The sequence below is a fragment of the Lepidochelys kempii genome, chromosome 6 (genome assembly GCF_965140265.1).
Source record: "Lepidochelys kempii isolate rLepKem1 chromosome 6, rLepKem1.hap2, whole genome shotgun sequence".
Lineage (NCBI taxonomy): Eukaryota > Metazoa > Chordata > Testudines > Cheloniidae > Lepidochelys > Lepidochelys kempii.
The window spans coordinates 118,912,419-118,936,450 of record NC_133261.1 but is presented as its reverse complement, the minus strand read 5'-3'; the positions used below and the strand labels follow the sequence as shown (position 1 = coordinate 118,936,450).

At 40.2% G+C, this 24,032-nt stretch overlaps 1 protein-coding gene across 4 annotated transcripts in view; it reads left to right on the top strand.

The window, feature by feature from the left end:
• Positions 1–24,032, top strand: part of SYNE2 (spectrin repeat containing nuclear envelope protein 2) — a 275,952-nt gene that overhangs the window by 139,230 nt on the left and 112,690 nt on the right. For all 4 annotated transcript variants that reach the window (XM_073349867.1, XM_073349868.1, XM_073349866.1 and 1 more), the window contains 8 exons: positions 272–409; positions 1,358–1,543; positions 2,631–2,753; positions 4,436–4,618; positions 10,755–10,880; positions 15,472–15,669; positions 16,977–17,051; positions 20,379–20,495. In XM_073349867.1, the coding sequence (XP_073205968.1) occupies positions 272–409; positions 1,358–1,543; positions 2,631–2,753; positions 4,436–4,618; positions 10,755–10,880; positions 15,472–15,669; positions 16,977–17,051; positions 20,379–20,495 (1,146 nt within the window). The remainder of the gene's footprint in view (positions 1–271; positions 410–1,357; positions 1,544–2,630; positions 2,754–4,435; positions 4,619–10,754; positions 10,881–15,471; positions 15,670–16,976; positions 17,052–20,378; positions 20,496–24,032) is intronic.

Genomic DNA, 24,032 nt, shown 5'->3' with positions numbered 1-24,032 from the left:
ACGACACTCTTAAGAAGTGGGAGAGTACCAGTCTCATTTTAAAGATAGACCTGGGGTAAATTAAGTGACTTGCCCAAGGTCACACACAAAGTGTGGCAGAGCTGGGGATTAAATTCAGATTTTCTGTTTCTCAGTCAAATATGTTAACCCTGATTTGAGCAGAATAATACTTCATAATTCAGAACTTACGAATAAATACAGCTAGTCTTTCATTTATAAGGGATGTTAACTTAGGGTGTTACAGAACATATATTTGAGTATTTTTTTATAGGCCACTAATAAGATGGAGGAATATGAGGAACTCTTGAAGAGCATGCAGTTATGGATAGAAACCACCAATCGTTTGTTAACCATGGAGGCTGAAAATGACTCTGCAAAAGCCCTGAGTAAACATGCCAATGCCCTTCAAGTAAGTGTATATACAAAATTTCTGTACCGGGAGCCCAAATTACAAAAACAGTGTAGCCTATTCTAAGTACCTCCAGCTCATGCAGGTATGGATTTTGCACAAACAGATTTTTTAGGCACAAATAAGGAAGTCCACTGAAAATCTGAACTTCAGTGAAAAATGACCATAGTGATAAAAAATGTCAGCAGCCATATAACAATATGACAGGTACGTTTTAATAGGGGATAGATCTTTCTCAGAAAACGGTAAACTTTGTGTCCTGGCCTTTGTCTACTTGTTGAACTGCTTTACAGTTGAACAGATTTTACAGGTCATGCTGCTGTTTTTAGTAAACAGTGTATTGATGTAGAATTAGTAGATCCGTTTTTTGGTTCTTGTGCATTTGTTAAAGCATTTTGAGGTGAATTGTAATTCATAAATCAGTTTCCTTATGCACTTTAAAGTGGATTGTGGTAAGTTATTTCAAGTGTCAGGTTTTTGTAACATTATCAGAGGGAATTTGACGCCATGGGAAGAGTGGTGCAAAGACTGCTTTCTGTATGTGAAATCTGAGTTTTGGCAAGAGAAGGCATGAATTTAGCCCAGAAGAATCGTTTGCTCTCAGGACATGACTTTTATATAAAAAGTAATCACGAATGTCATTGCTGTTCCTAGGATTTTACTAGTGGTATTGTAGCCTTTCATGGTAGGTTGTTATATATTATAATCTGCCACGGGGGGGAATATGAATGCAAAATTGTGTGAAAGTTTCACTGACTCCAGTTAATCCAAGGATTAGATTATTGTATTTAAACAAAGTCTTTACAGTTTGGAACATTAGTGTGTTTTGGGCTGGAAGGCCGAAGTATTTGAGAATGCAACAGAGGTTTGTATCTGAGCCGAGGTGCATCAGTGAATCAGGCAATCTAAGTGCCTTGAACATGCTGATGTGGTGTTGTTTTTTTCCAGATGGCACTGGAAGATTCGGAACAAAAGCAGAATCTTCTACATAACATCTATTCACAACTGGATGAGTTATCAATAATCTTTGAAACAGAAAATATAGTGCAACAGATTAATGAAGTAAATGGTCAAGTAACATCTTTACAGCAAAAGATAGTGGAAATTCTTCCACAGATCCAGCACATGGCTGATGTAAGTCTGGGTAGTCTGAAAAAATAGCTTTTTATTGGTGTTTCATTAGATCGTATACATTATTTGCCAATAGAATGCAAGCATTCTTGTTTTAATAATAGGAATAACATATAGGTAAATGCATCATTTAAAAAAAATCCCAATGTGTTAATTAAGCTGTAAAATTCAAGAGAAATGGCAAAATAATTTGGGGGTGTGCCTTTTGTCTTTGAGGAGGAGAAATACAATGCTTATTACTAGCTTATTCAAAGGGCTTGTCTCCACAGAGAAATTTGACAGCAGAACTATACTGGTATATAATTACGTGGGGAGTTATACCAATATAAGAGTGCCTTTTTCTGGTTTAGCTCATCCAGTTTCAAAGCAACATAAGCTAAATTTGGAAAAAAGTCAATCTTATACTAGAATATCAGTGTCCACACAGGGTGCTGTACTGGTATAATTATATCAGAATAGTTCAGCCAGTAAACTTCCCCATGTATACAAGCCCAAGAGTAGTTCATGTGTGACTTCAACGTTATTTTGATTCCCTACTCAGGGATTAAAGCTATATCCTTTCCAGCTGACCACTAATACCTAATTCCCTATGTGAGTTATGACAAGGAGCCTGTGAAAGACAGTGCGATTGATAGCAACTAGCTTCTGGATCAGCAATACCAGTTGAATGTATTGTAAATGCAGCAGCATTCAATCTCTGATATTGTACATTATTATTACTTTTTTACTAAGGTTCAGTTTAATACCTCTTTCTGATATGTTTCCGGTCAAAAAATATTGTATAATACAGATTGTTTTATTTATTTATTTATGTTTGAAGGGCAGCCTGAAAATATTTGTTATTAATATGAAACATTTAAATGAAAGCCATACATTTTGTAGTTCTAATTTGCATTAGAAGAAAATGTACTTCCTATTAAATTATTGGAGTACAATGTATTTAGAATTTAGATAAAATTTAGACCTGGTAATTCATTAATTTATTTGGTATTTATTAAGATAACAACAATAGTAGGCACAATAACAATTCATGTGGCTGTAAAATGAAATTTCATAGCCCCAAATATTTTGGATATTTCAAAACATCTAGGAGGTGGATGCCATTGAATCTGAAGTGAAAGTGATAGGGAAGGATGTTGCCAAAATTAAGACGATCTTGTCAACAGAAGATATATTAGATTTTTCTCCTAAGGAGCATCTTAGACATGGACAGGTGTGTATGTATCTTATTAAACCATTTTTTCTTACATTAAATAAATAAATCAACACATTTCACAGATATGAAGATGGTTGATTAATGAAAACAAATTATTATGATGCATGATTTGCTTTTGAGAGCAATAACTGTAAAATATTGTCCAGGAGTAGGTATACTATGGGAATTGTGGCTGTAATTCTCACAATCCAAAGGCTGAAGGAACTTTTTCACAATTGTATTAAGTGGCCTTGTGGTTAATGCGTGAGACTACAGGTTGGAACATCTATGTTCTGTTTCTCTCTGCAGCAGATTTCCTATGTGACCTTGGGCAAGTTGTTTATGCTTAAATTTTCAGAAGTGCACATTAATTTTTGATGTCTCTATTTCTGGAAACTTTATGGCCCAATTTTCAGAGGTCATGATGACCCAAACACTAGATAATATCAACATAAACTGCAGGCAACTGGCACTTTGAAAAATCAGGTCCTAGGTTTCAGGTTGGACACTCAAAGTTGAGGCAAAAGTTGATATTAATTTCTCTGTACCTTATTGTCCTCATTTTGTGAAATGAAGGTGATTATATTACCTCAAAAGGGCAAATTCATTTGTTTTTTACAAAACACTTGAAGATAGTTGGATGGAAACATGTATATATGTGCAAAGTCTTATTATCCAAGTCCCTTCCAGTCTTACATTTCTATAATTTCATGATTATTTATCAATTCAAGACTTCACTGCAAGGATATTTTGGCCAGGATGTTCTGCCTTCCATCCCTGGGTACAATAAATCAAAGTATTAAAGATATTTTCTATTTATTTTTTCCCTGTGTCTACAAGCCACATTTTCAGTTCACCTACATGCAAAATTTGTGGATTTAGTTTAAGAGGAAAGCTGAAAGTTTGGTCATGTTTGGTGTTCTGTTACCCAAAGGGCACTTGTTGTAGCTGTTACAGTATATGGAGAAGTGAGTAATATTGTGAAGAAATATTTCACCTTGAAAACAGTATTCTTCCTTTCTGAATTGTAGCCTTTGTCCATATTAGAGAAATATACAAAAAGTTCCCACTGATCTGAACACTTGCGAACCATAATGTAGATAGGGTCTTGCTAGTTAGACCCATTTTCACAACCATTTTAGTGAAACCTGCTGAACGCAAGTCTAGTGCTTGGGTAATTTTAATGTTTCAATGAGCTCCATCAATCTCTGATGAAATCGGTGTGACTGAGATAAGGTAACAAACCGGTCCAGCAACCTTTACACAGAGTCATGCAGATTTCATCAGAAATTGATGGAGTTCATTGAAATGTTAAAATTACCCAACCACTCAGTAAAACTATAGTACATTAGACATGACTTTCTGTCGGCAATTATTTATCAGGTAGAATGTTCTGTGCTAATTGCATATGTGTTTTCAGTAATGTGCAGTATTTCCACCATATGCCTCAGATCCACAAGATGGACAAAAATAGTCCTAATGGCCCCTGTCCTGCACGTGTCATGACACACTCCTCTTGTTTGTACAGTCTCATCATATATTTTTTGAAAACATTCTGAGGTAAAAGTTCTCAGAAGGTAAACTGAGAGAAGGTCTAAAATCAGTCCTGCAGAATTTACGTAAGAGACCTTTTAACTGCGTGACAAAATTGATCATTGTTTCTTCTTCATAGTGTATTCTGGTTATATTTACATTTTTAGGTTATACTTGGCCACATCAGTCCCTTGCAGAAGACCCTTGCTGAGATACAGGGCTACAAAGAAGGTCTTAGGTTACCAGGAATGAGAATGCAACCTCTCTCAGTCTTCAGAAGAACAGCTCAACTTGTGAAAGAACTGAAAATGTTAGAAAAAATGACCAAGGAACAAAATGAGCTACTGGAGGTAAAGTATTTGCATTTACATCAGATTCATTTGTTCTGAAATTTCATACAAAACTTCTTAAATTGGTGGTAATTTTTTTGGTGATGAGACATGATTGTTAAGGCAGGACCATCATACACCTACCAGGTCTCCGTTTTTGCTGGGTAATTTAATACAAGGACAAAGCATGCTATAACTGTTTCGATGTTTATTTTAACTTTGGAATTCAGCTAAAAGAGAGATAGATGCCAGTTTCTTTTCCCAGATAGCTAATGCCTTATGGCACCTTGTGGTAGTTTTGGGTATTACACAATAGCAGTGACTTAATTGTCATATTACTTAAATACCTGTGCCCCCACAACCCAAGTCAATGCAAGCTGTAGGTGCTCAGCACCTCTGAAATTCAGATCCTACATCTTTATACAGAACATACAAATATTTTTGTTATATATACCTACCATTTAATAGTAATTTAATTACATTCACGTTAATTATTAAAATGTGAATAGTGCAAAGTCTGTTGCTGAAGGAGTTATTTCTCAAGGATGTAATCTTTTCTTATCAGTAAAGCACAATGGGCCAATTTCCTCCATTGTAAATTGTACTGCTTATCATTCTGAAGCTGAACATCTCCTGACCTGACCTCAGATTAGGTACTGCAACTGTACTTGCTATCCTGGGAAGCAGTGACTCTAAAAAAGATTTGGGGCTACTGGTGGATAATCAGTTGAACGTGAGCTTCCAGTGCGATCGATGCTGTGGCCAAAAGGGCTAATGCAGTCCTTGGATGCATAAATGGGAATCTTGAGTAGGAGTAGAGAGGTTATTTTAGCTCTGTATTTGGCACTGGTATGATCACTGCTGGAATAGTCTGTCTAGTTCGGGGGCCCACAATTTAAGAAGGATGTTAAAAAATTGGAGCGAGTTCAGAGAAGAGCCATTAGAATGATTAAAGGATTAGACAATATGTCAAGGAGCTCAATCTATTTAGTTTAACAAAGAGAAGGTTACCAGGTACTTGATTACAGTCTATAAGCACCTACTGGGGGAACAAATATTTTATACTAGTTTAGTCTAGCTAAAGTCTGTATTGCTGATGTAAATTGGGGCAGTCAATGAAGCTATGCCAGTTTACACCAGCTGAGGACTTGGCTCTCATTGTTAGTGCATCATGTTTGGGTCCAAATACTTCCCAATATGTTTTCCTGCCAGCCTTCCCCCACACACTTTCCTGTCCATAAAAACTGTTCGTTGACATAGTCAAAAAACCTACGCAAGGCCTGGAACTTGTGTAGGGGTTACAGAATAAGACACAAAGCAAAAATCTTCTTTTGTAAGCTCTGGAGGGCAGGGACCATCTTTTTGTTCTGTTTTTGTGTAACGCCTAGCACAGTGGGTTCCTGGTCCATGATTGGGGCTCCTAGGCACTATGTTAATAGATAAATAGTGAGGATAATAATAATAAATAAAACATAAAATAACAACTCAGTGAAAACCTCTGCTTTTTAGTAGGAGATATGTCCACTTAATTATGTCTGCATTGTACTGGACTTCCAGAAGATTTTTGTGACTGGGGATTTGCAAGACTAGGCCCAAAATAATTTTTTAAAAAAATTTTCAGTGTGGGTCTTGCATTCTTTAGAACTGTCTAGTCACAAGCAAGTCTTAATTTGTATTTACCAGAGTCATTTTCAATTGCTTTGCAAGTTACTTTGCTCTTAAAATAAAATCTATTCTGAGTAGCCACTGGGGCTAATACATACTGGGTGGGACAAGAATTGATGAGATATACAGTAGTTTCATAGATTTCAAGGCCAGAACGGACCTTTATCATCATCTAGTCTGACCTCCTGTATAGGCCATAGAAGTTCCCCAAAATAATTCCTACAGCACATCTTTTAGAAAAACATCTGTCATAAATATAAAGGGAAGGCTAACCACCTGTAAATCCCTCCTGGCCAGAGGAAAACCCCTTTCACCTGTAAAGGGTTAAGAAACTAAAGATAACCTCGCTGGCATTTGATCAAAATGATCAATGAGGAGACAAGATACTTTCAAAGCTGGGGGGGCGGGGACAAAGGGTTCTTTCTCTCTGTCTGTGTGTTGTTTTTGCTGGGACCAGAGCAGGAATGCAGGTCAGAACTACTGTAAAGGGTTAATAGGCAATCTAGTTAGATATGCATTAGATTCTGTTTTGTTTAAATGGCTGATAATATAAGTTGTGCTGCGTGGAATGTATATTCCTGTTTTTGTGTCTTTTTGTAACTTAAGGTTTTGCCTAGAGGGATTCTCTATGTTTTGAATCTGATTACCCTCTAAGGTATTTACCATCCTGATTTTACAGAGGTGATTCTTTTACTTTTTCTTCAATTAAAATTCGTCTTTTAAGAACCTGATTGCTTTTTCATTGTTCTTAAGATCCAAGGGCTTGGGTCTGTGTTCACCTATGCAAATTGGTGAGGATTTTTATCAAGCCTTCCCCAGGAAAGGGGGTGTAGGGCTTGGGGGGATTTTGGGGGGAAAAACGTTTCGAAGTGGGCTCTTTCCTGGTTATATTTGTTAGACGCTTGGTGGTGGCAGCAATAAAGTCCAGGGACAAAAGGTAAAATAGTTTGTACCTTAGGGAAGTTTTAACCTAAGCTGGTAAAAATAAGCTTAGGGGGTTTTTCATGCAGGTCCCCACATCTGTACCCTAGAGTTCAGAGTGGGGAAGGAACCTTGACAACATCCAGTCTTGCTTTCAAAATTGTCAGTGATGGAGAATCTGCCACGACCCTTGGTAAGTTGTTCCTATGGCCAATTACGTTCACTATTAAAAATGTATGCCTTATTTCTAGTCTGAATTTGTCTAGCTTCAACTTCCAGTCATTAGATCATATTATAAATTTGTCTGCTAGACTGAAGAGTTAAATTAAATATTTGTTCCCCAACTAAGTACTTATAGGCTGTAATCAACTCACCTGGTAGCCCTCTCTTTGTTAAGCTAAATAGATTGAGCTCCTTGACATGTTTTCTAATCCTTTAATCATTCTCATGGCTCTTCTCTGAACTCTCTCCAATTTTTTAACATCCTTCTTGAATTGTGGGCACCAGAACGAGACACGATATTCCAGCCGTGGTCACACCAGTGCCAAGTACAGAGGTAAAATAACCTCTCTACTCCCATTTGAGATTCTCTTGTTTTTATGCATCCCAGGATTGCATTAGCTCTTTTGGCCACAGCGTTGCACTGAAATCTCATGTTAAACCTATTATCCACTACCACCCCCAAATCTTGTTCAGAGTCACTCCCCCATCCTGTAAGTATGGCCTACATTTTTGGTTCCTAGCTATATGCATTTACATTTAGCCATATTAAAATGCATATAGTTTGCCTGTGCCCAGCTTACCAAGCAGTCCCGATCGCTCTGTATCAGTGACCTGTCCTCTTTGTTATTTACCATTCCTCCAATTTTTGTGTCATCTGCAAACTTTATCAGTGATGATTTTATGTTTTCTTTGAGGCGATTAAAAACATTAAATAGTGCAGGGCCAAGAACAAGTCCCTGAAGGACCCCACTAGAAACCCACCAGTTTGATGATGGTTCCCTGTTTACAGTTACAATTTGAGACCTATCAGTTAGCCAACTTTTACTCCATTTAATCCATGCTGTGTTCATTTTATATGATTCTAGTATTTTTGTCAAAATGTCATGTCATACCAGGTCAAACACTTTACAGAAGTGGTTTATCAACCAAACTTGTAATCTCATCAAAAATGGATATCAAGTTAGTTTGACAGGATCTATTTTCCATAAACTCATGTTGATTGATACTAATTATATTACCTTCCTTTAATTCTTCATTAATTAAGTCCCATGTCAGCCACTCCATTATCTTGCCTGAGATTGATGTTATACTGACAGGCGTAAAATTACCCAGGTCACCCACTTGTCCTTTTAAAATATTGCCACAACGGCAGCTTTCTTCGAGTCTTCCAGAGCTTCTCCAGTGTTCCAAGACTTCCTGAAAAGCAATAACTGTCCAGCGAGCTCCTCAGCCAGCTCTTTTAAAGTAGGCCCAACCTGTTAGGGAAGAGTGGAGGGTCAGGGAAAGAGAGAGTTTTGGACATCGGTTAGAAGATTAAGAATGGCACAAGGCCTCCACAAAACTGTTGGGGGAGTCAACACAATTCTCTGAGAACTACATAGGCCTGCCAAGCTTGGGACTTGCATAGTGTTTGGGCAAGTGTGGCAGAGAGAGGCTGGACTCAGTATCCAGAGCATTCATGTTCAAATTTTGGTCTAAGAAATCTGAAAAGATGCTTCCCCAGCAGCCATGTTAAGGTGCACCTTATTGTTTTTAAACTGACGTGCTAACAGCCAGTAAATAAGGGCTAGTCTACACTAGAAGCACTACAGCGGCGCAGTTGCACAGATGCAGCTGTGTCGCAGAAGCACATCTGCTGAAGATGCTCTATGCCTATGGGGGAGAGCTGTCCTGTCAGCATAATAAAACCACCTCCGTGAGAGGCGGTAGCTATGTGGGCGGGAGAAGCTCTCCCACTGACATAGCGCTGTCCACTCCGGCACTTAGGTCAGCGTAATGTACGTTGCTTAGGGGGTTGACTTATTCACACCCTTGAGCAGCATAAATTATACCAACATAACATGTTGTGTAGACAAGCCCTAAGTCTTCTAGCGCCTCAGCTTTAAAGCATATTCTAGGTTTCCCCAGTGAAAATGAGCATTTTGGTAGAACTATTATTTTCATTCATTTTTTCCTATACCTTTCTCTTTTCATTTTCTTGTTGTGTCAGACTTAGTCATCAAAGCCACACCCTCCCGTCTTCTATTCTAATTTAAAAACAACCCTTGCCTCCCACCCCCAAAAGCCAAAATTATTTACCCCTTTCCTTTAAAGTCCATACATAAGAGAGAGAAATAGAATAGACCCAAACTAATTTGCAGTAATAAGTGGGTGAACTTTGCAGATGAACAAATGAATGAGCGAAGAGAAAACACAAAAAATGAATTAAAACAAATTCATTGATATAAATAAATAAATGTATATTGCAGAATGTATACTCTGTTCTGACAGTTGTGGTCTGTGCAATAGCAAATATTGTTTGTGGTTTCTACACTAGCGAAATAGTATATTTAGTAAGAGTAATGTTCTGTTAGTAATACTGTATGAGAAATCACTACAGCTCTTTGTTGTCAAATCTTTGCTAAGTACTGAGGTGAGACTGCCATTTGTGTGTAAAAAATGAACTGTGCTGGTTAATGAGATTCTGTTGTCATTATCAACCAGAAAAAATGGTGCATTTTGCCGCGTATTTCTGCTATACTGCAGGTTTTCCTACAAGTCCATGCAAGCTCCTTCTCCCAACATGACTCATAATATTGCTGATTACATCAGTAATATTCAAACTGTCAAATATTGCAGATAGTGTTGTTGTTGTTGTAGCTAAGTTGATCCCAAGATATTAGAGAGACAGGTGGGTGAGTTAATATCTTTTATTGGAACAACTTTTGTTGGTGAGAGAGACAAGCTTTCAAGCTTACATAGCACTCACCCACCTTGGTTCTCACATATTGTAGATAGAATTTACCCTTTGACCTTCACCTCTGACCTTTGTTGCACAGCATGATTTATTTTTGCTAGTTGCAGGCCTACCCTGCAACAATGAACTAAACTGTGCCAATAAAAAGTAGGAAGGTTTTCTCGTAAGGTATCATGAAACCAACAAAAAGGCAAAATCATCCAGTTTCTCTTCAGATTCTTCTTTTTAAACAACTCTACTGGTGAATATGATTAAATATGTCTGACTTCACGTTTTACAGCCAAAGGGAGCTAAATGCATACATTTATTTTGTAATAAATAGTTATAGCCAAAGCTACTTACTCTGCTCCCAGTCACAGCTATGATGCAGTATTTTTATTTTATTTTATTTTTGTGTATGAGCAAATTAATAAAGAACTTGAAGACAACAGAATTCAGGAACAGTGAATAAAATCAGCTCACAAATTCTTAATTTAAACCCACTAGATATACAGATATAGGAATAAGGTTATTTGACTTTCCAGTGGTTTGAATTCATTGCAATACTGACTAGTTTGTTTCTGTATTCTGCTAATCAATTGAAAATGGCTAATGAAAATTATCCTTTTACAGTCAATCGTAAAAGAGACCGATGAATGTGAACAAGAAATTGAAAAGTTGAAGCAGTTCTTAAAGAACCAGCTGGGTGAACTGTCATATGAAAAACCTTCGTTTCCTCAGACTGCTTCCTGTCCAGAGGTGAGTTTCATTGTTTTCATTTTTTCTCTGACCTGTAGCGTATTCCTCTGTGACCTGGACTCGCGTCTAGTTCTGCTACTGTATGCTAATGTGGGGGTAAACAGCAACACTTATTTCTTTTCCTCCCAATCATTTCCCGATGTGTGAAGGCTAAAATAAGTAGGCAGATAGATTTCAACGCAGTATACATGACTGTTCATGCATAAGATGACATGTACCAACTAGCGTTACACTGTTGTACCTTTAGTTTGTCAGTTAGGTATGTATTTTAAGATATATTTATCAGATCTCATGAGCTAGGCATTATCAAACACAGCCAGTATGTGGATGTCAGACCGCCGAAGGACATGCCGAGGGATGGAGGAAGTGGCGTTGGTGAGTCGGTAGGCAGCACTTGTCTTGAGTCCATGGTGCTCCAATACCCCGCCATGGTATTAGGAAGCAGCGTGTGCTGCTGTAGGCAGTTTTGCAGATGAGACATATAAGCAAAGTCCAGATCACTTGTGCATATTGATGATGCAGTGGCACTTTCTGCAAGAATTGGGGTATTAGCCCCAGTGTCATGATATCACAGGATTGGTCTCCCACAGTGCCCCTTTGGGATATGACTGGGCCCTGAACTCACCTAACCTGTGGTCCAGCGTCAGCATGGCACCAGCTGTGGGAGACTCAGCCCTCTAACTCAGTCCTGCGGGAGTCTACTTCTTCCTGGGCTGTCAAAGGTCCAAAGGGAAAAGAAGCACAAATTAACTAACACAAGCCCTGAACTGGCCTCCTTTCCTTCTGGAACCCTCTGGGAGGCTGTAGTCCTGTTCAGCACTGACAGGCAAGTCACTGGTAATAGTCCCAAAGTAACTGTTCTGCGTCAGGCCCACCTTCCCCTGAGGGGGCTCCAATAGGTAGCAGTGATTCAAGCAGTACCTGCTCTCAGCAGAGCTTTCTTCAGGAGCTGAGGACCGAAAATCTGTTCCTTCCAGGTCTTCCACCAGCTGAGCCGGGCTTCTTCCTCTCCTTCAAGCCTGAATCTCCTTGCAATTGTGGCAGGACAGGCCTGACTGGGTGCAAAGCAGTTCAGTAACCAATACCTGGCCTGCGTGGGGTTTGTACACCCCATCACACATGGCTGTATGCCATCTTGGTTAATAATATTTTATTTAAGTAAATTCTCCCTGCTCATGCAGTTAGTTTCTAGTTTCCCCTTCCTATCCTAAACTGTTGTTCTGTGGCTTCATTAGCTGTTAAACACCCCAGAGGTGGTGGCTTTTTGTAATGGATCAAGTGATTATATAGTGGGCAAACATTTTTTTTTAAAAAAGGCATAAAGGCAACATTAAGGTGTCAAATACAAACCTGCAAAAGTCAGGAAATGGCCGAGTCATACAAGTATAATAATTATTTATAAAGTGCCTCTGAAGTGCTTGGCCTGCTGCATATAGTCATGATAACATTAAGACGCCTACATTGTACATGTATAGGGCCCTACCAAATTCACGGTCCATTTTGGTCAATTTCACTGTCATAGGATTTTAAAAATCATAAATTTCATGATTTCAGCTATTTAAATCTGAAATTTCACAGTGTTGTAATTGTAGGGATCCTGACCCAAAAAGGAGTTGTGTGTGGGGGGGGGGGGTTGCAAGGTTATTGTAGGGGCTTGTGGTACTGCTACCCTTACTTCTGCCTTCAGAGCTGAGCAGCTGGAGAGCGGTGGCTGCTGGCTGGAAGCCCACCTCTGAAGGGAGCAGCACAAAAGTCAGGGTGGCAATACCATACCTTGCCATACTTACTTCTGCGCTGCTGCTGGCAGGGTGCTGCCTTCAGAGCTGGGCGCCCAACCAACAGCCACTACTCTCCGGCTGCCCAGCTCTGAAGTCATCACAGAAGTAAGGGTGGCAATTCCATGACCCCCCTAAAATAACCTTGCGACCCCCCTGCAACTCCCTTTTGGGTCAGGCCCTCCAATTTGAGAAACACTGGTCTCCACCGTGAAATCGGTGGGAGAACAGATTTCATGGCTGTGAATTTGGTAGGGCCCTATACATGTATAATACATACGATTGCTAGTTAAACTTTTAAATGTATAGCTAGAGTTTTGTTCAATAGATTAATTCACCATACGTTCAGTGTTAATCCTGATTGTGAATCATTTCCTGACTCTTGTGTGGGTTAAATTAGGAACCTAAATGTTGCCTCTTAATATAGATATTTGCATTTAATTTTCTTGTCCTTTTTTAAAAGAAAAAAATCACCTGCTTAGTGATGTTAGTATTTCACTGAGTGAAGTAGCCTTTGACTTTCACACCTCACTGAAGGCTTTGGAGTGGGGAAGTGGTGAGTTTACATCTCACTAGAGTGATTGGAGTAGAGGAGGAGTGAGCACACCACTTTGATGTTACTCTTGCTTGTCTCAAGACTGTTTCCCGGCTATATATATTAGCAGAGCAGTTGCATGCGGGCTTACGCTGCAAAGTCCACCTTCGCAATGGAAAAAGATAGCAAAGTCTTTCTTTTTAACTACAACTTAGTGCAGCACATTGCCAAATACAGGCAGTATTTTGTGCTGATGACTTTCTCCTGTCCCTGATAGGGAGGCAGTTACTGGAGGGGTTTGCTGCATGTGTTTCAATGTGTCAGGAAAGGTGTATTTATCTCAGCAGCACTCTATCCCTCTCAGACAGAGCCAAAGAAAATTCTTCCCACCCCTCATTAATGTCCCCTACGTGAGGGTGGGCTGAAATCATATCAGATGCCTACTGAGGCCTTCTATGCAAAGGCCTTGCCTATGTTCAGAAAATCTGTCAATGTCGTTCAGCATCAATACAGTTCCGCTGGTGCTTTGAACAGCAGAAGCTGTAGTGGAGACAGGGCCTATGTAGTTTTACATGTGTCATCTAACCTGGGTTAGTTATTTGCTTTGCTTTATTGATGCTCTGGGTGAGCAGCCTCTGGAAATGAGGCTGATGCTGTTATTTCAGGCCATCACATCAAGGCCAGCTGTCATGGTTGCACTACTATCTACAGGCATTGAACTGGGTGTGCAGCCGCTTTTCCCCTGCTGAGCTCTGCGAACACGAGCGCCTTGTAGCGTGCAGTGCTGCCGCACACATTGTCAACAGTGAAGAGGAGAGAGCACCAAGGACATCCCTGCTCCTGTCTCTTGCCCTTCATTGGCTGGCTTAGAGACCCTAGGGATAGGGATGGGGCAGCAGATAGAGACAGTATTGAGTGGAAACTGGAGAATTATGGGAATGTCCAGTGTGAAGCAAGAGTCAGTGGGACACTCAGTCCCACTGTTAACACCACATGTGGGAGACACAGGGCAGCTCTACTAAACAGACAGTTGATGACATGGAAGATAAAAATCTCTTCCTAGGTGTCACACTGTCTGTAGTGACTCATGACCAAGAGCGCCAACCTCAACTCAGGCTGTCAAAAGCAGGACGGACACCCCAAACTGGTGGTACATTTTACAGTTAGATTTTACCAACCCAGTAACAAATGTGAACTCCTAGAGCACTGTAGTCGTCTTACCATGGCCCCGTGAGAGTTCAGACAACAAGGAGATGAACAATTTTCTCGTGAATCTGTTTTATCTTTTACATTTAGCCTTCCAGTCCGTGAGACAAGCTCCCTCGCACGTAGCATTTCTAAGTCTGATAGGGCCATTCTCTAATCCTTTTGTATTGTGATGCTCCTTAATGGCTTGTTGAATCTTGATAGTCCTCCTGAATGGGCACAGGGGACAATTCCCATGTGTGGGTTCACAAGTACAGAGAAAACATTTTCAAAGTTATAAAGCAAAACGTACATATTTCCTTATAACATGGACTACAGACATTACAAGTGAGATTAATGAGTGCAGCAATTTACAAGCACTTCATAGAGTCTAAACATTAATACATTCTTATAAGACTAATACCTATTTTGAACAAAACTAACATACAGATGAGCTGGTTTGGTTTCCAGTTGTGAGTTTGTTGGTGCTCAGCTGATGCCTACAGACGTGGCAAGAGCTGGCATCTAGTCTGCCAGCGTCACACTAGGGTCTGTTTTTCCTTGTTTTTCGGTGTCTTTAATAAAGATGATGCAGCCCTGAGCTACCCACTAGTTGATTTCTCCCTCATAAATTCTTCTGTCTCCCTTTCCTCTCATTTCTGATAGAAAAGCCTCTTTTATAGTTACTTTGCAGAGAAGTTTGTGGGAAGCACCATCAACTGACCTGACTAGCTGAGTAATGCAACCCAGTTTCATTCCCTCTGTCCTGGGGAGGAGTATCTCCAGGATTTCCACTCCCATGGCCCCACTAGTGAGAATCCAGATCAGTGTTAATTACCAAGCCTTCACATTCCCTGTAAGGCCACAGCTGGCTCCGTATGCAGCTGGTAGGCTATGTGCTTTGTTCTGAGCCTGCTGCCTCTGAGTTAGTGCTTACCTAAACATCTCCTGCTGTGACAATGGGGGAATTGCCCCAGTGCAAAAAAGAAGGCCAAAGAGCTGGGATCCCCTCTCACAGTAAGATGCCGTTATTATTTATTATATCATCACTTTTTTAACAACGAAAGTGTAAGTTACAAGCCTTGTTGCTCCTCAGGGGGAAATGGAAGACATAAAAGAACAGATCATAAAACTGTGCCAGAAAAAAGAAGACATCCTTAGGGGTATGAAGAGTTCAATGCTGGAACTTCACCAGCACTTACAGCAAGAACAATCTGAATCAGAGGATGAACTTTCTGTGCCTCTGTCACCCGAGGAAACTGGCTTGGTTGGGAAAGATGCCTCTGAACGGCAGGTAGGTAGAACACCATGCTATCCCTTTAAATGGCCCTAACAAAAAATGGTTAGATGCACAATATGGGGGCCCTTTTGGGTTATTTTTCAACATGTGGAAAATCAGTGTGAGATTGCTTGAAATTAAAAAATGCAAAATCATAGAATCATAGAATATCAGGGTTGGAAGGGACCTCAGGATGTCATCTTGTCCAACCCCCTGCTCAAAGGAAAAAACCTCAAAGGAAGGAGATTCCACCACCTCTCTAGGTAACGCATTCCAGTGCTTTACCACCCAACTAGTGAAAAAGTTTTTCCTAATATCCAACCTAAACCTCCCCCACTGCAACTTGAGACCATTACTCCTTGTTCTGTCATCTGCTACCACTGAGAACAGTCTAGATCCATCCTCTTTGGAACCCCCTTTCAGGTAGTTGAAAGCAGCTATCAAATCCCCCCTCATTCTTCTCTTCTGCAGACTAAACAATCCCAGTTCCCTCAGCCTCTCCTCATAAGTCATGTGTTCCAGTCCCCTAATCATTTTTGTTGCCCTCTGCTGGACGCTTTCCAATTTTTCCACATCGTTCTTGTAGTGTGGGGCCCAAAACTGGACACAGTACTCCAGATGAGGCCTCACCAATGTCGAATATAGGGAAACAATCATGTCCCTCGATCTGCTGACAATGCCCCTACTTATACATCCCAAAATGCCATTGGCCTTCTTGGCAACAAGGGCACACTGTTGACTCATATCCAGCTTCTCGTCCACTGTAACCCCGAGGTCCTTTTCTGCAGAACTGCTGCCGAGCCATTCGGTCCCTAGTCTGTAGTGGTGCATGGGATTCTTCTGTCCTAAGTGCAGGACTCTGCACTTGTCCTAGTTGAACCTCATCAGATTTCTTTTGGCCCAATCCTCTAATTTGTCTAGGTCCCTCTGTATCCTATCCCTACCCTCCAGCGTATCTACCTCTCCTCCCAGTTGAGTGTCATCTGCAAACTTGCTGAGGGTGCAATCCACGCCAATGCTGGATCTGTAATTTACACTGTAAGGAATTGTTTAAAGATTTTCAGTAAAATTGTTTGAATGGAACAGAATGATAGTTACCTCAATTTTAGACATGACTTTAAAAGCTGAAAAATAAGTTAAAGGATCTGATTTTTGAGGTTGCTTAGAACCTGCAGCTTTTGATTACTTTAAATGGAGTTGCAGGTGCTCAGCATTTCTCAAAATTAGGTGCAAAATGATAACTGTTTAGCAAAAGGGCAGAAAAAAGAGGCAATTTGTGGAGCTAAGAGTAACTGGACTCTATCTCTGTATGTACATTGTAGCTGAAAAAGAAAGGATCAATGTCTCTCCTGCCATCTTTAGTTGAAGAAACAGAAGACAGTTCGTTCCACAGTGAAGTAAGTATAATGGAGACTTTGGTGGAAATAAGATTTATTATAGAATAAATCATGAAAAATGTATGTGTAAATGTAAACATTTGTAGAATAAATTGCAGCATCCCTAGTAGGGGATATTTTAAAATTAATTTAAAATCTGAGAGACAGAAATAAAATATCAGTACATATATTAGAGTCAGATCCTATCATCCTTACTTTGTGTGGTACTTCATTCTGTGAATGTGACATTGATTGGACCGCTTACAGAATAAGGCTACTCAGTGGGAGTGCGGGTGGTCCTAAAGTAGCAGCATCAGTGCCTGTGGCCTTTTACAAAACACAGCGTAGGGCATCCCCTTCCCTAAGGAGCTTAGAATCTAAGAGAAATAAAATAAACATAGACAAGATACAAGGCATGGGATTAAATAAAGAAGGGTGTGGCAAGATTATTGGTGGTGAAAATAAAGTGGAAAGGCTTCCTGGGAGAAATGGGCAGTGAGGGGGGATTTTTAGGAGAGAGAGGGCACTTAATGGGCATGAAGTGGGAAACTCTCTTTCAAACATAGAGGGCAACACAAAAGTAGGTGTGGAGGAGAAGGTAGTAAAGAGAGGTTTAAAGCTGTATATTGAATGAGAGGGTGAGTAGGAGGAAATGAGAGCAGAGTTGCAGATAGGGATTGGGTTAGGTAGGGCAATGATACTCATACCTCAGTGGTTTAGGAGCCAAATTAGCGATCAACATTACCCAAAAGAGCCATGGTAGTATGTGAATTCATTGTTTCATTTATTATAGTGCTAAGGACTCAGTCAAACAGTATGACAAGAAATATTTATAAAAATATAAAATATAATTCTCACAGAAAAATGACTGACCAAGTATTATTATTTTATCAGCTACAATTGGTTAATAACATCGTAAAAGCATTCTGATTGGTCAGTGTCTTAGATTGATTAATAATTAAATCAGACCATGTTTTAATATCATGGGCTGCAAAAAGCTGCAGGAGATGCATCAAAGATCCGTTCGCAAGTCTCAGTCTGAATATCACTAATGTCGGGCCTTGAAAGTGGGGACAAAGAGCCTGGGTTTGATGTTGTAATGTACAGGATAACAATGAAGTGATTCAGGCAGTGGGATACATGGGACAGAAATAATTGGCGTGGCCTGAGAGAAAGATAATGACTTCAGCAATCACATGTGGATAGACTAGTTACTCTAAGTGTCCTTGCTCAAAGGCCATCATAAGTAGTCAAGCAATAAACCCTGTTTAAATGTATGAACAGCACTATCGGTTACCTTTTGACAATCATAGGGTACAATGGGCCCTTTCCTAGAGACACTATGATGCCCCATGCTTCCCTTGGATAGAATGCTCTGGGAAGAGGCAAGAAAGAGTTCATTGCCGTATTATTATTATGCATTCAGTGCAAGAAAATAAACTCCAGGGATTTGCAATAAGCTAAATACAGCCTCTTACCCCGTCGTTGTTTTATTTTTTATTGGCATCATAGACATATGTGACGCTTCAGACAAACAGGGAAACATGGCCCCTGTTGGAAGATCTTAAAGCGTAAGGCCTCGCTCCTGCAAACACTTATGCACACGCTCAACTTTGAGCACATGAATATTCCCATTGACTCTAATCATGTGGGTAGTCTCTATGAAGTCAATGGGACTATTCATTGGAGCTGGCCGGAGATTGGAATTCCTGTTCCGTGGGAAATGCCATAATTAAAAAAAAAAATTAATTCTGAAATGGAACAAAAACAACCAAAATCTACCAGAGAATGGCAATTCCAAAATTGCCCTTTGAAAGACTCCCCCAGATGCCCAGGGCTGTGGTAGCATGCCAGGTGGGGAGCTTGGGAACCAAGCAGCTGGGAGAGCTTGGGAGCTAACTTTCCCAGGATTTCTGGTCTGCCAACGAGTTGGGAGCTCTAGCTCCAGGTCGGTTTCTTTGCTGGGCTGCTGAGGAGCAGGGGAGCCATGGAGCTGGGAAAAAATTTCCATGTAAAATTGAAATTTTCCCACGGAAAACTCGGATTTTGTGGAAAGTGAATTTTCCATCAGAAAATAATTTCAGTGGAAGATTCCCAACCAACTCTGCTATTTATATATAGGTAAAACACATGCAGAAGTGCTTGTGGGATTAGTGCCTAAATACCCTCTAGGACAACAGTTCATATCCTGCCCAGCTCTTAGCAGTGTCAAGGGTTACCACCATCTGATGGTCTTCAGTAGCTAATGGTAAATGAACTGTGATCTCAGTCATTTTTTAGGTGTATCAGCATCTCAAAAATCATACCAGTTTGTACAAAGTGGCATCTTTGTTGGCTGTCACAGCAGAGAGACCAAGAATTGGAAGGACATAAGCTCCGGTAGAAAGGACATAAGCTCCGGTTTGAGATCGGTAGAAAGGGCTGTTGGCATCTATCACCGGGAGACAGGGGAGTGGAAGTGGTATAGAAGGGCGGCTGTTGAGTTAGGATTACTGAGTAAAGAAAGAGAACGTGCATGGCAGAAATGTAGGGTGGCTAATGGTTTTAGTGAATAACATTTTCTGAAGAAGCCTTTGAACTGCATGTCCTCAAGCTAATGGTGGGCTGTTGCTGTTTTCAAAGGAAAATGCAATAGCACCGACAGCTGAAAGTTTTTCACGTCCAGGGAAGGGAAATGAGAAAGACAAAGAAGACAGCAGAGCTTCCTGGTCCTCAGGCACCCTATCAGGTGGCATTGCCCTGGTAACATTCTTCATGTTTATCTCTGCATTGGGGAATTCTTCCCTGTGTAGAGAGCCTGTACAAGGCCTATGCATTGTTTTAGTCCTCAAATCAGCACTTGAGTGGGATTTAAGGGTGCATAGGTCTTGCATGGCTCCTCCCACAGGGTTGAATTTCATATAGTCTGTGAGCATCCTTTAACAGTTGCCCGCTCAGCAGGAAAACAGTTTTTGTAGGTGATGCTATCTGCCGAAAACACAAGAATGTAAATGCAAACTCAGGTTAACAGAGAGTTCATGCCTCTCCCCCCACTCCCTTGGTAAGAGATAAAACAAGACTTTTAATGGGTGTTTCCTCTACCCTCTGTGTGGAGTAACTTGTGGAGGATGTGTAGTTTCTGATGGAAAAGTGGGCAGTACCTAAGCAATCTGATCAACTAGCATCTGTTATGAGAGCTGTAGCTATTTGTCTTTCTGTATCTTTATGTCAGATGTGAGGGAACTTTCCTGCATTGGTTATTGGCGCAGAATGATGTATGGGTTGAGTGACTGCTGCCTTTTGAGGCTTCTAAAGCACAACAAGGCAATGACAATAGAAATATTTCCACAGCTGCCTTTCTTTTTACAGGATGCTGATGTGTTAATAGAATCATGTGATAAACACGGCAAGGAAACATCTTTTCAAGTTCCGCAGAAAGCTGGAAGCGATGAAGATTCTGCTACAGGCCTTAGTAATTGGGCAGTGGTAAGTATGTTGGTCTGAATTTGGTGACCTTTGGGCATGCTGCAAAAGACATCTGTTTGATGGGGTTTTGGAGCAGGCTGAGGGTGTTCTTCCCCCAACTATGAAACGATAAAAAGGAGCTCTTTGGGGCGTGTTTGGTTTGCTGAGTTCCTGTTGTAATGATTATTTTAATTCTGTTGGTGTTTTGTTGTAGTGAGGGCATCTAGATCCTTGCATAGGCATCTTTCATGTTATCATTAACGACTGGTATTGTTATTTATTATTTAAATCAGAGCAAATACATATATTGACTCCTAGAAAATACAATTTACCAGGAAGCCAAAGTGCGTAGTTTCAGGAAGCCCATGTGCTGTCAAATATGTATGTTTCTCCTAGGGGAATTTTGCACCAAAAATTAAAAATTCTGCACACAATATTTTAAAATTCTGCAAAATTGTACATATTTTATTTGTCAAAATTACACAATATAATTATGCCAGTTTCAATTATTTTGGTAATTTATTTCAAAATACCAGGCAGCAAGTATGTCTGTAATAATATAGACAACAAAAAAGATTCAGGAAATGTTTTTTGACAAATAGATTCCTTTCTAAGTATATTAATAGAGAACTTTGAGTGATAATTCATTTAAACTAAAATACATAAATGTATTTCCTGCACCCCTCAGAAGCAGTGCAAAGGATTGGGGGAATCAGGGTAATGGAGGAGCTGAGGGAGAGGGAAGTAACTGCTGAGCAGGAGCCTGGGCGTGAACCTGGAAGATTGTTGGGTGTGGGAAATATGGAACCGTTTTTTTGGGGGGCAGGTGGGGAAGAGATTGTTAGAGAGTTGGGGAGCCTCCCCCATGCAGACCCTGGCTCTCCCATTCAGTCAGGCACATTTACCGCTCTCCCCATGTGTACCTGCAGCCCCACTCAGCCATTCCCCCAATCCCATGTGTCCCTGAACCCTCGGCCACCCCCACTCTCCATCCCCATGTGGCCTTGCACCCACACTCCCATTCAACCCCCACTCCAGTCTGTCCACTCACTGGCCCTTCTGAATCCCAGTCTGTGACCCCCCCAGCAACCCTGTGTGCTGCACTCTGTTTGTCTCCCCCCCATCTCCTTTCCCGTGCCTCCTTTCCTGGCCCCTTGGGCAGGGCACTGTTAGGAACGCAGCCTCTCCCCATCCTTCTCCGGGCTGGCTGGCTGCCCTCTGTTTGGGCACCACAGCAGCCCCTGGTGAGTGAAGGTGTAATTGCAGCACCTCTCCGGCAGAATGTATTTTCTGTGGAGGAAAAAAAATTTTTGCAGGGGACGTGAATTCTGTAGGTGTGCAGTATTCTCCTAGAAGTAGTAGGTCTGGAGAAAAGATTAGTAATCCAGGAGCCTGAGTCACTGTAGGTTGAAGGGGAGATGGATTAGATTGAGTTTCCCGCATGTCACCACTTGTTCTGTACTGGCTAGAAAGCATCAGCTAATGAACATTTACAATGTTAAAAATGAAAAACCAATTGCACAATACTTTTCATGACTGTTTTTTTATTGATACTATGGGAAATGGGATTCGATGGTGATATATTTATGACCATTCCATGTGACACGACCTAGGTGTCCATTTTCTCTGTTTTCTTATTATCTGGAAGAATTTTCTATTTCTGATGCACCATAAATACTTTGAACATAAAAAGAGTTCCTCTTTGTATAGGAAACCCCCAAGTATTGTAGGAAGAGAGATGCAGCCTCAGATTTAGTGTAAGGTCAGTCCTAGAAAGGAAACCATACATAATATTTCCAGGATGATTATTGAGATCTTATGTGCCCATATGTTGTACTGGCATCTCTATGAGCTTTTACCATTTTCCCCTGCCCCTTTCTTCCCCATATCAAAGCCAGTGGAACAAAAACTCAGAAGAACCGTTGCCTGTGACAGCCAGGCAGTTGCTTCCCCTCTAGCTATCAGTAGAGGAAAGCACTATGGGATCTAGAGCCACCACTGCTGCCAAAGTCCCTTACTGCTCCTGTAAATTTTCCATTGGAGAGGTCTTCCTTCCTTGAATTGTCCTGAATAGTTATTTTGCCAACATTGTGATTCGATCCCAGTCCCCCCCCCCCCCCCACATTATGTTATACATAGTGATTTAAACTAATTTCTTTCTAAGATCATAAATTTACTGGATGGAGACAGAAGGAAATGTATTTCTGTAAACACTAAATCAGTTTGCTTTCTCTTGAGGAATACTTTTAGTCAGATAGACCAGGATTTTGATAATTTAAATACTGTATGTGTTCTGACAGGTGGCTAATCGAGTTCAGTGTGCAGTTGACCAATGTGCATTTATTTTGGTGCTGCGACAAGCCCACCAGGGAAGACATTTGGAGCTACTGTAGAAAAATATTAAATACCTTGGAATTCAGTCTAAGTTAAAGGAAGTGAAACTGTTCTAATGCATGCTGCTGGCTGGGTCTCTTGGTAACATACAAATACACTACTGCTTAACCTATCTCGAACAATATATTTGCTTTTAAGGAAGACCAGTAGAGCATAATGATTGACAGCAGAGCTTAACATGTATATAGAGATTTAGGAAGTGGGTTTATTTGTGTTCTGTACTTAGGGATTGTCTATACACAACAATTAAGCCACTTTAGCTATACTGGTATAATTCAAGTGTTATATCACCACCACCACTCCACCTTTTAGCTGGAAAGTTTCAGCTAAATTGAAAGGTTTGTGGGAATGTGTTGATTTCAACACCATTTTGATAGGAGAAAATCAGTGCAACTAATTTTGACATTCTCATTTTGTTTAGAATTTATTGTTTCAATTTTGTTTTGACTTTTATATTTAATTTTACTATGATATTTATGTATTATTTTATATATTTAATATTATTGTTTTGACACTATCAAAATGAAACATTTCACTGTCTGAATTGAAATGTTTTTGGAATTTCTATTCCATGGTAAATTTTTAAATTTTGTTCTGATTCAGAGTGTAAACAAATTTGAAAATGTCAATGTTTCCCACTGGATAGAAATCCCATTTTCCAACAAGTACAGTTTTAAGACCTGTATTAAAAGATACATTAAAAAAAATCCTAGTCTAAAAACCAAAAAGAAATGAATCTGCTTTCACCCCTCCATGTGTATTTGAGTGAGTGAACTCATAACAACAAATATATCTAGACCGAAAGCTGAAAATCCCAGCTGACGCTTCCTAATACCACTCCCACACGTGTGTAGGCACGTGCACACACGCAAGCACACTTGCACACGTATATATTTAATCAGTTCCTGGATGTGTAGTGTTAAATTAGGATTTCTTTGCTTTTATGTGTTTAATTCATAATGGCCATGTTCCAGACCACTTAAGAGACAAGCAACAAAAGTGATGTTTACTTATTTAATAAAGTAACACAGTGTAATATTTAAAACAATGTACTTTTCCTGTCTTGTCATCCACCAACTCACATCTCAAAAGCCAGTGAATACCATACTATTGCTGTTGGTGTGTCTGACCAAACAGTTATCGTTCCACTACCACAGGGGTTGG